The sequence below is a fragment of the Ictidomys tridecemlineatus genome, chromosome 6 (genome assembly GCF_052094955.1).
Source record: "Ictidomys tridecemlineatus isolate mIctTri1 chromosome 6, mIctTri1.hap1, whole genome shotgun sequence".
Lineage (NCBI taxonomy): Eukaryota > Metazoa > Chordata > Mammalia > Rodentia > Sciuridae > Ictidomys > Ictidomys tridecemlineatus.
Genome location: NC_135482.1, coordinates 6431513 through 6444287, shown reverse-complemented (window position 1 = coordinate 6444287; position 12775 = coordinate 6431513). Strand labels below are relative to the sequence as shown.

Genomic DNA, 12775 nt, shown 5'->3' with positions numbered 1-12775 from the left:
GAGCTGCTTTGGCCAATTTTAGGGGCTTCCTTCTATCTTCCAAATGTAGAGTGGGTGTACTGCCTCTAACTCAGTCAATAACTGGTAACTTCAGGACTAAAGCAGCTAGCCTAGACTGGCCTCTCTCTACTATGGAGCTAAGCTCAGCCAGCCCAAGGCCCTGCCTGGGGTGGCAGGAATTCCACAATCTGAAAACCCCACTTTTTGCCATTTGGGGGGAGTTCTTCAAAAGGGATATGGGGTGAGTTAAGGACATGTCCCAGCTTGGCAACTAAGTAGATCATGACATTGGCCATTGAAACAAATCCAGGGAAGGATCTTGATGATCCTTCCCTGCAGATGCTGCCATTACTTTATTAAAATGTTGCTATCACTGAAAATCACAGGATGGGACTGGATAGGGCTGGGAGTGTGGCTCAGTGGTCTCAGTCTTTGCCTAGCATGTGGCAGGCCCTATGTTCCATCATCCCCCAGCACCGCCAAAAAAAAAAAAAAAAAATCACAAGATGGCAGGACTTCAGGGGTAGCGCTCTGTGGGGAAGATCAGGACTAGGTCACTGGGGAGGGAGGACATACTGGCAGCAGTGCTGACCCCTGCCCCTTCCGGTCCTGGGTGACATGGACTCCTCAGCATCTGCTCAGGACCAGCTGCACCACCTTCCCCAGGGCTGAGGTAGGGTCTACTGGATGGGCAAGTTCCCCGTCGAACCCCAGATCTAGTTGCTGGTCCACCATGAGAGAAGGCCCAGGCCAGGCTCACTGATGGATCCCTGCCAGAGAGAGAATAGGTATGTTTCACCACCATTTAGGGCTTAACTACCCTGGAGAGGAGGTTAACAGGGACCCACCCTGTTCACAGCAGAACCAGCATAGGCAAAGGAGAGGTGAGGCACACAACAGCCATGGGGCTGTAGGGAAATGAGGACCCACATCCGTGATGGCACAGTGGAGCACGTGGGGCACAGACCCCTCTCCTGCCCCTCCCCTCCTGAGGTCTGTAAGGAGAGTGCTGGTTTGCTGGCCCCAAGGCCTAGGTGGGATCAAGCACCGGTCCTCACCCCCAGGCCCACCCTCCTAAGTCATCTGTAGTCTAGTCCTGCCAGAAAACCTGACAGTCCATGAGGCCTGGCCTCCAAATATGTACAGAGGAAGCAGCCCCTGGGCCACTCTTCCCTCCTTGGCTTGTTTCTTCCCTGTAGCCCCAGTGGCTTGTGCAGCATGGACCCTTGCAGGCAAGGCACTTATCCCGCCCACCCTCTCCAATATTCCTGGCAACTTTGGCTCCACTGCCCTAGCCTTGAGAAACAGGGATTTTGATTTGGGGGCAGACCAAGACCACAGAAGAGGGGCCTGGTCCCTGACCTGCTGGAGAGCAGGTCCTATAGCAGAACTTCCAGGGAGCTGCCTATCACTGCACACTGGGCTCTCCTGCCTCCCAGTGATTCCTGCTGCACCATCAAAACCTCTCACCACAAGTGTGTATGGAGCCTCCTTCTTTGGCAGCTCCTCACTGGAAGAGGTGGCCTCCGCAGAGCTGGGCCCTGTAGGAGAAGTGTCCACAAAGCTCTCATCCACCACTCGGAAGCGGATCTCCTCACCAGTGTCCATGTACAGGTCATGTGCTCCCTCCTCCGTCTCATACTCCCACACCCACACCTGTTCTGCTTCATCACTGGGAGCCCAGGGTCAAGGCCACAACCAAGCCGTGAGGAGCACGGAAAAAACAACCCCAAAAGATGACATCACTTTGGCTGAGAAGTCACTGGAAAAGCAGGTGCGACTGGCTGCAGTGTCTGTTTCCAACAGTGAGAAGCAGGAGTTGCTGCTGCCAGGGAAACACTGGGACCACAGCCAGCCCACCTCTCAAAGAGTGACTGAGGTACCTTATACCACTTCTCATCCAAACCTTGTGACAACCCAAGGGACAGGTAGCTTAAGGGCTTGTCCAGTTCTCAAGAGGATGAGGTGGTTGGGAGGTTACCTGCCTAAAGCCCTACCATTGATGAGAGTAGCAGCCAGGCTGGGTCAGGTGTGATGTCACACCAGGCAGGGCAGCACCCCCATCCCCACCACCCCCTCCTCTCCCACCCCAGAGCCCACAATGAATCACACTGCCCTCTAGTGGCAGTCCCACCACTGGGCACTGCCTCCTCTACCAGGCCCCTTCTGGCCCCTGGCTACAGTTCCTCCAGTGAAGAGTCTCTGATTAGTGACAGCTCCACAGAAACAAGACAAGTGCAGCCAGTTGCAGCACCGGGATTGGGACAATAGTGGGCCTGGAGAGGAAGACTTGCACCTAAGTAAAGTGAATCAGAAGAAGAGGGTCCCACAGCCCTATTCTACCATCAGCCTGCTACTTGCAGACAAGGGCATATGGAACTGAGGTCAGGTGGAAAGCAGAGGTGGGTCAGCATACCCAAAGCACAAGGGCTGCAGGGGGACAGCAGTGTCAGGTCACAGGATATGAAGGCCACCACAGGAGCAGGTACCTTCTATTGAAGAGGCCTAACTCCTCTGTGACCCACTTTTACCTTGGAAGGATACAACTTGGCAGGCTGCTGCAGTGACTCTGGGGGAATGAGAATGTCATCAAAGAACCCTAGAGAGACTGGAAGAAACAGAGATGACTACATGAGACAGGGCCCAAGAAGCCAGCCAGACAATAAGGGGTCTGCATGCTCAATAGGCACATCGCTATCCAGTGTGCCCATGGGGCTGATGTCACCATGGGATTTAGCCCTTCTCACCTCAGATCCCCACACCTCTGCCTACATCACACACCAGCCTGGGCAAAGCTCTAAGCACCTGGTACCCCAAACCTGAGGTCTGAGTTATGGCCTCATAGTGAAAGCCGATGGCCAACTGAGGTCCTTGCTCAATACCTGAAAGTGGGAGGGAGCTGAGTATACCTGTGCTTGGCCCTGAAAGCTGAGCAGTCTCCTCCAACAGCACAGGAAGATCTGCTTCCATATCTGAGCACCCCACCCCCCCAACCACATGCACAGCACAGGCTACCTGCCCCCAGCCAGACTGCCCGAGATACTCAAGGTCACCTCACCATGCACTCCCTCTGGGCTGCAGCCCTTGATCTTCCCAATCAAAATCTCATCCAGGAATGGGTGGAACACCACATAGCGAAAATGTACTGAAAATGAAGGCAGCACGTTATTGACCAGCAGGCACAGGAGGATGACCTTGGAGACTGGAGTTAACCATGCTCTCCACAATCCCTCCTCACCACCAGCACACTGACCCAGTGGTCAATGTCAAGTCCTCCTGCAAATCCACACCCTTCGGCTGAGCCCAAGAGACCCTCCCTCACCCCCAACAAGGTCATAGCTTGATCCTTTGAGGGACCAGCAGCAGCAGTTGCTCTGGGTCTGTGGGCTGGCTCCCAAATCCATATGATAAGCCACACCTGAGCCCACACTCTGGGCCATGGATGACTCCAAGTCAATTGCAACCTTCCTCCAGGCTCTGCTTTAAATTCTAAAAAGGGCAACTGGCAAAGGAAATCAGGTTTGGAAACAAGTTCCTATCTCCTGATGACTGTTGAAGTTTGCCCCAGGCACAGTGCTGACCTGGAACAGGATGCTAAAAATGCCCTGAACTTAGGGGGTAGAGTGGGTGTGGTGTGACAGCCCAGCAACATACCTCTGTGGGGTGTCAAGACTACCTCAGGTGTCCCCAATCTCCTCATCTCAAGAAAAAATACCAGCTATGGTCCATGCCCACATCACTCTGACCCCAGGACCAAGCAGGACCGTCTGCCACATGACCAACACTCAGCTTGGTTTAATGAATCCTCAGATTCTCTACCAGGTGTGCACCAGTTTGGGCATCAGGCTTGTAAAGGCAGACAGCACATAACGGGGTGCCTAGGAAGCAACAACTTTTTTTTTTTGGTACTAGGGATTGAATTCAGGGGAACTCAAACACTGAACCACAACCCCAGCCCTATTTTGTATTTTATTTAGACACAAGGTCTCACTGAGTTGCTTGGTACCTCACTGTGGCTGAGGCTGGCTTTGAACTCACAATCCTCCTGTCTCAGCCTCCCAAATTGCTGGGATTACAGGCGTGTGGCACTGTACCTGGCTTCAGCTTTTTCTTGTATTTTATTAGAGACAGGATCTCACTGAATTGCTCACAGCATCCCTAAATTGCTGAGACTGGTTTTGAGCTTGAAATCCTCCTGCCTCAGCCACTGGGATTACAGGTGTATGCCACTGCGCCCAGCAAGGGAGTACCATCTTAAACCACATCCAAAAGTCAGAAGCATACAGCCCGAGTGTCCATCTATGGATGAATTGTACACAAATGTGGTGCCCATACTCATGGGATTATAAACCCTAAGGAATAGGGCTAGGGGTGCAACTCACTGATAAAGCCCCTGCCTTACTTGTGTGATGCCCTGAGTCCATCCCCAGCACCCCTCCCTCACCAAAAAAGGAGAGTTTGGCCTGCACGGTGGCACGTGCCTGTAATCCCAGCAGCTCGGGAGGCTGAGGCAGGAAAATTGTGAGTTCATAGTCAGCCTCAGCACTTTAGCAAGGCTCTAAGCAACTTAGCAACACCCTGTCCCTAAATAAAATATAAAAAGGGCTGGGGATGTGGCTTAGTGGTTGAGTACCCCTAGGTTCAACCCCCAGTCTCCAATTAAAAAAAAAAAGAAGAGTTTGTTCTTAGTTGTGGGCTTAAGCAAAATTTGTGCAAGAATAAGTAAGGTTGCCTTGGGGTGTAGTAAATTTCTGCAATAAGGACACTATGATTCTTACTCATGTCATGGTCAAATTCACAGGGCCAGAAAGCAGAATGGGGGTTTTGAGGAACTACAGAATAAGAAGACAGTATTTAATGGGAAGGGAATTTCACCATAGGAAGTTGAGAAAGTCTTGGAGGTAGATGGTGGTAACGATAATAATAGCCAGGTATCGTGGCACACACCTATAACCCCAGCAGCTCAGGAGGCTAAGGCAGGAGGATCACAACTTCAAAGTCAGCCTCAGCCACTTAGCAAGACCCTATCCCAAAATAAAAAATAAAAAGGGGTAGGGATGTAGCTCTGTGGTTAATCCCCCCTGGGTTCAAACCCTAGTTCCAAAAAAAAAAATTTTTTTTTTTTTAATTAAAGGGATGGGAATGTAGATCATGGTAAAGCACCCATGGGTTCAATCGCCAGTACTTTGGGGTGGCAGGGGGAGGACACAATGGGAATATATTTAATATCACTGAACTGTACACACAAAAAGTTAAATCATTACATTTTGTTACACACTTTTTATCACAACAGTGAATAAAAAAGAAAAAGAAAAACCAATAGCAGGCTGCTCAGGGCTAAGTGAACAGAACAGAGCATTAGAGGGGGAGGCCAGGACCCAGGCTTGGCGGGCACAGGTGGATAAGCCTGGCAAGTCAAGGTCAGAGTCTCAAATCATGAAAGCTGAAGTCTTTTGAGTACCCACCACACAGGAAGTTTTGCAGAAGAGTCTACTCGTGTACATTTAATGAGGTATGCACTGTTATAGTACTGGAATAGATGGGGAAATGGAGTTTCAGAGAGCTAAAGCAACCTGTCTTAGTTGACAAAATGCAGAAGCACCTAGCAAATGAATATTCCTCAAAGCAGAGGTAAAGGCAGGACCTATCCTGGTGCTATGGCCCCCTGCGGCACTTGCTCCACCAGACCAGAGCCTTGTGGGAGGCAGAAAGGGGACAGCACAACTGTGCCTGGGGACAAAAGCCAGCATCAGAATCAAACAGCAACTGACCTCACTACAAAATACAAACTCCACCTGCATGGTGCTCAGTGGCCCATGAGGAGCTATATTACCAGAGAGTTACCCTACTGCACTCACGGAGAAACCATAACCAGGAAACGGAATGACCTGCCAGTGCCTCCATCCAGGACCAGACCCAGAATTCACATCTAGTCCCTGTGATGTGCCTACCCAGCGCTCAGTGCCGCATATTTGTTCCCAGGTGAAAAATGATGAAGATCAATGGGCAGTCGTACACAGAAACAACCAACCGACCATGCAGAACTTCCCCAAACCAGACTTATATCTGGAAGCTCAGGTACCTAGGGCCACCTGCTTTCTGGACAACCAGAGGTCACTCAGAGCCAGGGCTCAGCTCAGCTCCTTCTCCTGGAAGCAGCCCTGCTGGTGGTTTTCACATCACAGTCTTTGTTTTCTGCTCATGAAAATGCCCCTAGTCCACTCAAAGACAGCCTATTTCTTAGGGCTCCCTATGGAGCACAGTAACATCCACATGAATGAGTCAAGCCCTGGATGCCTGCAAGGGCCCAGGCAGTCCCAGCACATTCTGGAATGCCTGGGCATCCCCGTGCTGAGAGGCTGACAAGCAAAGGCTAGGACAGGGCTCCTTGGCCACCGGCTGTGAGAGCATCACAGGGCCCTTAAAACTGCCTCACTCTGCTCTCAACTCTGATCCATGGTCTGGGCAGGCTGAGAATCTGCATTTCCATCACATGCCCAGGTGACAGCAAGGCTACAGACCCACACTCCAACAAGCTCCCCACATCTCCATCAGGACTACACCCCAGGCCCCTCTCCTCCTCTAACCCTGCACGCCCAGATGCACACCCCTTCAATGTGACAGCATTTTCTCCCATCAAGAGGTGGAGTCTCTGGGGCTGGGGTTGTGGCTCAGTGGTAGAGCGCTTGTCTAGCATGCGTGAGGTGCTGGGTTCAACCCCCCAGCACCACATAAAAATAAACAAATAAATAAAGGTATTGCGTCCATCTACAACTAAAAAAAAAAAAGAGGTGGAGTCTCTCCATCTCTTGCCCAGGGCCTTAGCCACATGACCCTCTGGCCACTGGGATTTAAACAGAGGCTGCAGAAGCGCTTCCTCAGTGAGCTTTGCAACCTTGAAACTGCCAAGCCCAGAGTGGCCTACTGAAAGATGAGACCACAGGAGGACCCAGACCAGCCAGGCTGCCACTAACCAGAACACACAGCCATCCTACATGGCCCAGACCTGGCCAAGCCACCCCAGAAGAACACCACCTAAATGACCCAGAGCATGGAGAAAAGCAATCCAACTGGAGGAGTACATGCTAGGTGCTATGGTCTTGTCCTAGGAGCTCTACCATATATTAACCCCATCCTCACAGCAGTCCTGGAATATAAAATGTCTCTCTTTTTTTTTTTTTTTAAGGGGGGAGAGAGAAAGAGAGAGTGAGAAAGAGAGAGAATGAATATCTTTTTTGTAGATGGACACAACACAATGCCTTTATTTTTATGTGGTGCTGAGAATGGAACCCAGGTCCCGCCCATGCTAGGCGAGCTCTCTACCGCTGAGCCACAAACCCAACCCATAAAAATCTCTTAACTGCATTTGGTAGATGAGGAACAAGAAAGACAGAGGACACACAGCCAATAAGCAGAGTAGCGATCTGAATCCACAGGCCACACTTTTTCTTTCTTTCTTTCTTTTCATATTTATTTATTTATTTATTTATTTATTTTAGTTGTAGACAGACATGATACCTTTATTTTATTTACTTAGTCATTTTTATGTGGTGCTGAGGATCGAACCCAGGCCTTGCACGTGCTAGTCGAATGCTCTACCACTGTGCCACAACTCTCCCGCCCCCACACACTTTTTCTTTTCTTTTTTTTTTTTTTTTTGGGGGGGCATGCTGGTTACTAAACTCAGAGCCCACAGCATGCCAGACACTCAACCATGGAGCCACATCCCCAGGCCTTTTTTCATTTTATTTTGAGACAGAGTCTTACTAAGTTGTCCAGACTTGCCTGGAACTCGTGTTGCTACTGTCTCATCTTCATGAGTGGCCAGAATTATAGGCCTGTGCCACCATACCCAGCACAGGCCACATTTTCAACAGCTATGTCCTCCTGCTTCTCAAGGTCACCTGCTTCCCCCACCCCGTAACCCAACAATGGCCTGGCCTGTCTCCTGTACCAGGTGATGAGCAGCCCCAAGGATGGGTAAAGAGCAGAGCTGGGGAGTAGAAAAGACCCAAAGGGGCACAGATGTGGAGCCCCAATCACAGAGCTGGAGAGGTCTTGAAAATCACCTAGTTTACCTCCAATTTCTTTTTCTGGTACCAGGGATTGAACTCAGGGGCACTTGATCACAGAGGCATATCCCCAGCCCTATTTTTGAATTTAGAGACAGGGTCTGAGTTGCTTAGCACCTCACTTTTGCTGAGGCTGGCTTTGAATTTGCGATCCTCCTGTCTCACCCTCCCAAGCCACTGGGATTACAGGCGTGCGCCACCGTGCTGGCGTTACATCCTATTTCTTACAGATGAGAAAACTGAGGCCCAGAGAGGACATGAATCTGCCCACTATTTTGGCATCAACTCTTGACACAGTCAGGAATGGGCCCAGGTCTCCCACCACCTGCAGTTTCTCTACAGCTTGACCTCTTGCTATAGAATTGAGCCCAGGAAATGCAATGCCCTAGGAGGAGAAGGTACCCACCTTTGGTATGTGAAGCGCCATCCCCTGGGAACACATAGGCATCCTCCAGCTTGGTGATGTCAAACAGACAGATGCAGAGTCCCACGTTGTACACAACCTGTGTGCATGTGTACACATACATGTGTCTATGAAGTCCAGTTCCCCAGGGGTACCTCTGGAGACCCTCATAACCACAAGCAAGTTGAGTGTCCTCTTTTAAATGGAAATTAGTTGGGGCTCTGCAGGGGTAATCATGGTAGGGAAGCTCAGAAGGACACAGGGCTCTGGAAAGAGCAGGCCCCATGGTGACAAGACAGATCCAGCCTCCAATGCCAGCTCTATCGTTCACTGTGTGACCCCTAATGCCATCATATTGCCTCTTGGAGCCTGTTTCCCCATCTGCAAAAATGAAATATATATAGTATTGTTAAATTATACAGAGATTGGAGTGAAGCTCTATCTTAGTGTCTGGCTAAGCCACTGCAAAAACAACCAAGTGAGGATCCCTGGTATTACCAGTGAGGACTGGGGCAGGAATCCTGGCTACATCCATACATTTCAACATCCCAAAGTTCACGCTGCAGCTTGCAGCCATTGAGTGGTAGAACCACAGCTAACTCTGCTGTGCTCACAATGTGTCAGACACAGGCAGTTGTAGGGATTGTGCTGGCACAGTGACCAAGGGCCAAGACCCTAAGACAGGACAGAACATCCCATGGCCCCAGTCCCACACCACAGTGCTCCAAACAACTTGTCTACTATGTCCAGTATCCACCAACAACACTATACTATCACCTCCTAGTAACAGACCTTGCAGGAGCTGTTCAGGGATTAGCAAGATACTCAGAGAACTGAGCTGTGGGCAGACCTCACTGCCACAAGATTATGAAAGCCAGTGGCTCAGGAGGCAGGTGAGATGCCCTTCAAGGACACTAGGTCTTTTCTGTATGGCCTCCTCTCAGACTCCCTAGTTCAAATATAGAAAGATTTGTCTCAAAAGGACTACGCCCCAGGGGACCATATTCCCTTCTATATTTTCACACCTTCTCTCTACCATGTTCATACCTCATTCCTCCACAAATCTTCACCTTCTACCTCACAAGGTAACAGAAACATCCACTAAGGGTTCCATGAGTTCCCTCCACCAACTAAACACTCCCAGATCTGTACACTGCCATCCTTTGATCTCAACCTATTTTGAAGGAATCTTCCTCCTGTCTAAAGTCAACCAGTCTTCCTCTGGCTCTTTCCCAGCCCATCACCTCCTGCTGCTCTACCCATGAAGACTGAAACTCTGACTGTGAAATCGTATGGGGATGCAGGCCTATCCATCTTCCAGCCCACGCTCCTCTCACCCTTCCCAAACCTACTAGCTTCCTCCATGTCCTTCCACAGGGCCTTTGCACATGCTGATTCCTCTGCCTGCACAGCTCTTCTCTATGCCTGGCCTACTCCCAACTCAAAAACAAATCCTCCAGTTGGCTCCTCCTCACCATCACATCTCCTCACAATCAGATGGCTCAAGTGCCACCTCCTCAATAAAGCCACCTATCCCTCTCATTCCAGGTGAAGTTCTTTTGTTCCACAAGTGTGTGAATACCTGTTCTTCATGATATTTATATCAACTCATCCTCATATACTTAACTGCGGGGGTCCTCCTTAATCATTTCTGCTTTTCTCACCATAATCAATAATTATGGAGCATTTACTCTGCCAAGCTCTGGCTAAGTGTGGAGATACTGCAAGGAAAAAAACAGACAGGTCCCTGTCCTCATGGAGAGGAAAAACAAAATGCACTCAACAAATAAACAAAAAACAAGAATGTAACAGAGGAAAGAAAAAAGCAAGGTGTGGTGGCATGCCTGGAATCCCAGCAGCTCAGCAGACCAGTTCAAAGTTAGCTTCAACAACTAGCAAGGCTTTAAGCAACTCAAGGAGACCTTCTCTAAATACAATATAAAAAAATACTGGGGGGCTTGGGATGTGGTTCAAGCATAGTGCGCTCCCCTGGCATGCAAGCCAGCCGGGTTCGATCCTCAGCTCCACATACAAACAAAGATGTTGTGTCCACCAAAAACTAAAAAAATAAATATTAAAAATTCTCTCTCTCTTTAAAAAAAAAAAGATACTGGGGATGTGGCTCAGAGGTTAAGCATCCCAGGGTTCGATCCCTGGTACAAAAAAAAAAATTAAAAGGAAAGATAATGATGACACTGGACCACTGGGCAGAGGGCAAGCACAGAAGGATAGGAAGGCCGCTCAGGAGCTAGCACTGAGGCAAACAGGCATGGCACATAGAAGGTGTGCAAACATGTCACAGGAATAAACGGATAAATCTCCTGATAGTGAATTCCATGCCACTAGAACTCTCCATCTTCACAAAAAATAACAAATGGTAGGTAGAAGAGCATTGTTCTCATTTTGTAATAGAAACTGAGGCCCAAAGGGAGTGACTTGCCCAAGATCGCAAAGTGATTTGGAAGTGTGGAACCCGGCACTTATCTGTTACAAAACCCTTTAAAAGTCCATTTTCTCTTCTGATCCCCTCCTCAATCCTTGTGAGATTCGGAATACCCCCATCCCGTTTCCAAGCGGCGGCAAGGAGGTCCTGAGACATTCAGCTACTTGCCCAGGGACAAGGCTGGGCATGACCGTGACCAGGGCTGCAGCGGGCGGGGCCGGGCGGTACCTTGTTGGCCAATTTCTTGTTCAGCTCCTCGGCAATAGAGTCGTTGAGCTTCCTCTCAAACTGCCACGGGGGGATTCGCACGGTGTCCACCATCTCCACCAGGACGAACATCCCGGCCTGCGCCTGGAGCTCTGGGAACCGGAGAGCAGGTCTCGCACCAGGGTCAGGTGTGTGGGGACCCTCAGCCTTACCGTCCTGTCTCAGTTGCTGAGACCCCCCCGCCCCCGCCGCCCTGCCACAAATCCGCGCCACGCGCCGCCACCACGCACAGCGCACCCGCACCCAACCGCCCCGGTGTTGCCAGACTGTGCGCGAGATTCCGAATTCCGTCACTTCCGAAAAGACGACCAATAAGAAGGCTCCGCCCGCCCCCTGGCGCGGGGCGGAGCTACTACAGGCTCTTGAGAGGGCGGGGCTACTACAGGCTCTTGAGGGGGCGGGGCCTGGAGATGGAAGAGGCGGGGCCTCCCTCAGCTGCGGAGCGGTCACCCCGGGGCGGAGCGCTTTCCGGTTGCTAGGCGACCTGCAAGCTCTCCAGGCCGGTGAGTGGCGCTCTTGGACTGGACTGCAGTACCTTCCTTCCAGGTCTCTAGCGGTTTTCTGCTCCGCATCTGGTGCGATCCTTTCAAATCACAAACATCATGCTGAAAACCCTTCGGTACTCTTGAGTTGTATTCGGGGAGTTGCCGAGAAAGGGGCACTAGGAACTTTACTGGGACGATAGAAATGTTCTGGGTCTTCTTTTAGGTGGTGGTAACCATGATGAATACAATTGCCAAAACTCAGCGAACCCAACACTTAAGATCTTTGCATTTAGAGCTGGGGTTGTGGCTCAGTGGCAGAGCCCTTGCCTCTCACATGTGAGGCATTGGGTTTGATTCTCAGCACCACATAAAAATAAACAAAGTAAAGATATTGTGTACATGTATAACAAAAAGTTTTTTAAAGTCTCCTAATATTAATAATAAGATCTTCTCATTTAGCCTGGCGCGGTGGCGCACACCTGTGATATCCCAGCAGCTAGGGAGGCTGAGGCAGGAGTATCACGAGTTCAATGGTCTAATGCTCCTGAGTTCAATCCCCGGTAGTCACCCCACCCCCCGAAAAAAAAAAAAAAAACTTTGCATTTAATGGGAGACAGACTATACCTAAATTTAAAACTAATAGGAGTGGGGGCTGGGATTGTGGCTCAGCGGTAGAGCGGTCGCCTAGCATGGGCGGGTTAGATTCTCAGCACCACATAAAAAAGGAAGGAAGGAAGGAAAGAAGGAGGGAAGGAGGGAAGGAAGGAAGGAAGGAAGGAAGGAAGGAAGGAAGGAAGGAAGGAAGGAAGGAAGGAGAAGGGAAGGAAAGAAAGAAGAAAGAAAGAAAAAAGAGAAAGAAGAAAGAAAGAAAGATTCTCTCTTAAAAAAAAAAAAAAACTAAAAACTAATAGGGGCAGAGGATGTAGCTCAGTAATAAAGTGCTTGCCTAGCATGTTTAAGTCCCTAGGTTCTATCCTCATTACTGTGTAAATAAATAAATGCTAATAAATTGGGACAAAATAAAACCCACAAGACTTATCAGGACCCTGTCTCAAAAATAAAAAGGCCTGAGGATGGAGGTCAGTGTAGAGGGTCAAAAAACAAA

The 12775-nt window shown here is 49.9% G+C and overlaps 1 protein-coding gene across 2 annotated transcripts; it reads right to left on the bottom strand.

Annotated features, from left to right (window-relative positions):
• Positions 1–288: 288 nt before the first annotated feature.
• Polr3h (RNA polymerase III subunit H) lies at positions 289–11473 on the bottom strand. 2 transcript variants are annotated; one of them, XM_005322204.5, is made up of 6 exons: positions 11147–11470; positions 8479–8575; positions 3059–3145; positions 2545–2608; positions 1471–1672; positions 289–770 (listed from the first exon to the last, which is right to left on the bottom strand). In XM_005322204.5, the coding sequence occupies exons 1-6, from the start codon at positions 11255–11257 to the stop codon at positions 717–719; spliced, it is 615 nt and encodes a 204-aa protein (XP_005322261.1). In that variant the 5' UTR covers positions 11258–11470; the 3' UTR covers positions 289–716. The 2 variants fall into 2 exon arrangements, with proteins under 2 accessions (XP_005322261.1, XP_021580066.1); XM_021724391.3 differs by lacking the exon at positions 3059–3145 and having other exon boundaries at positions 11147–11473.
• Between the last annotated feature and the right edge of the window lie 1302 nt (positions 11474–12775).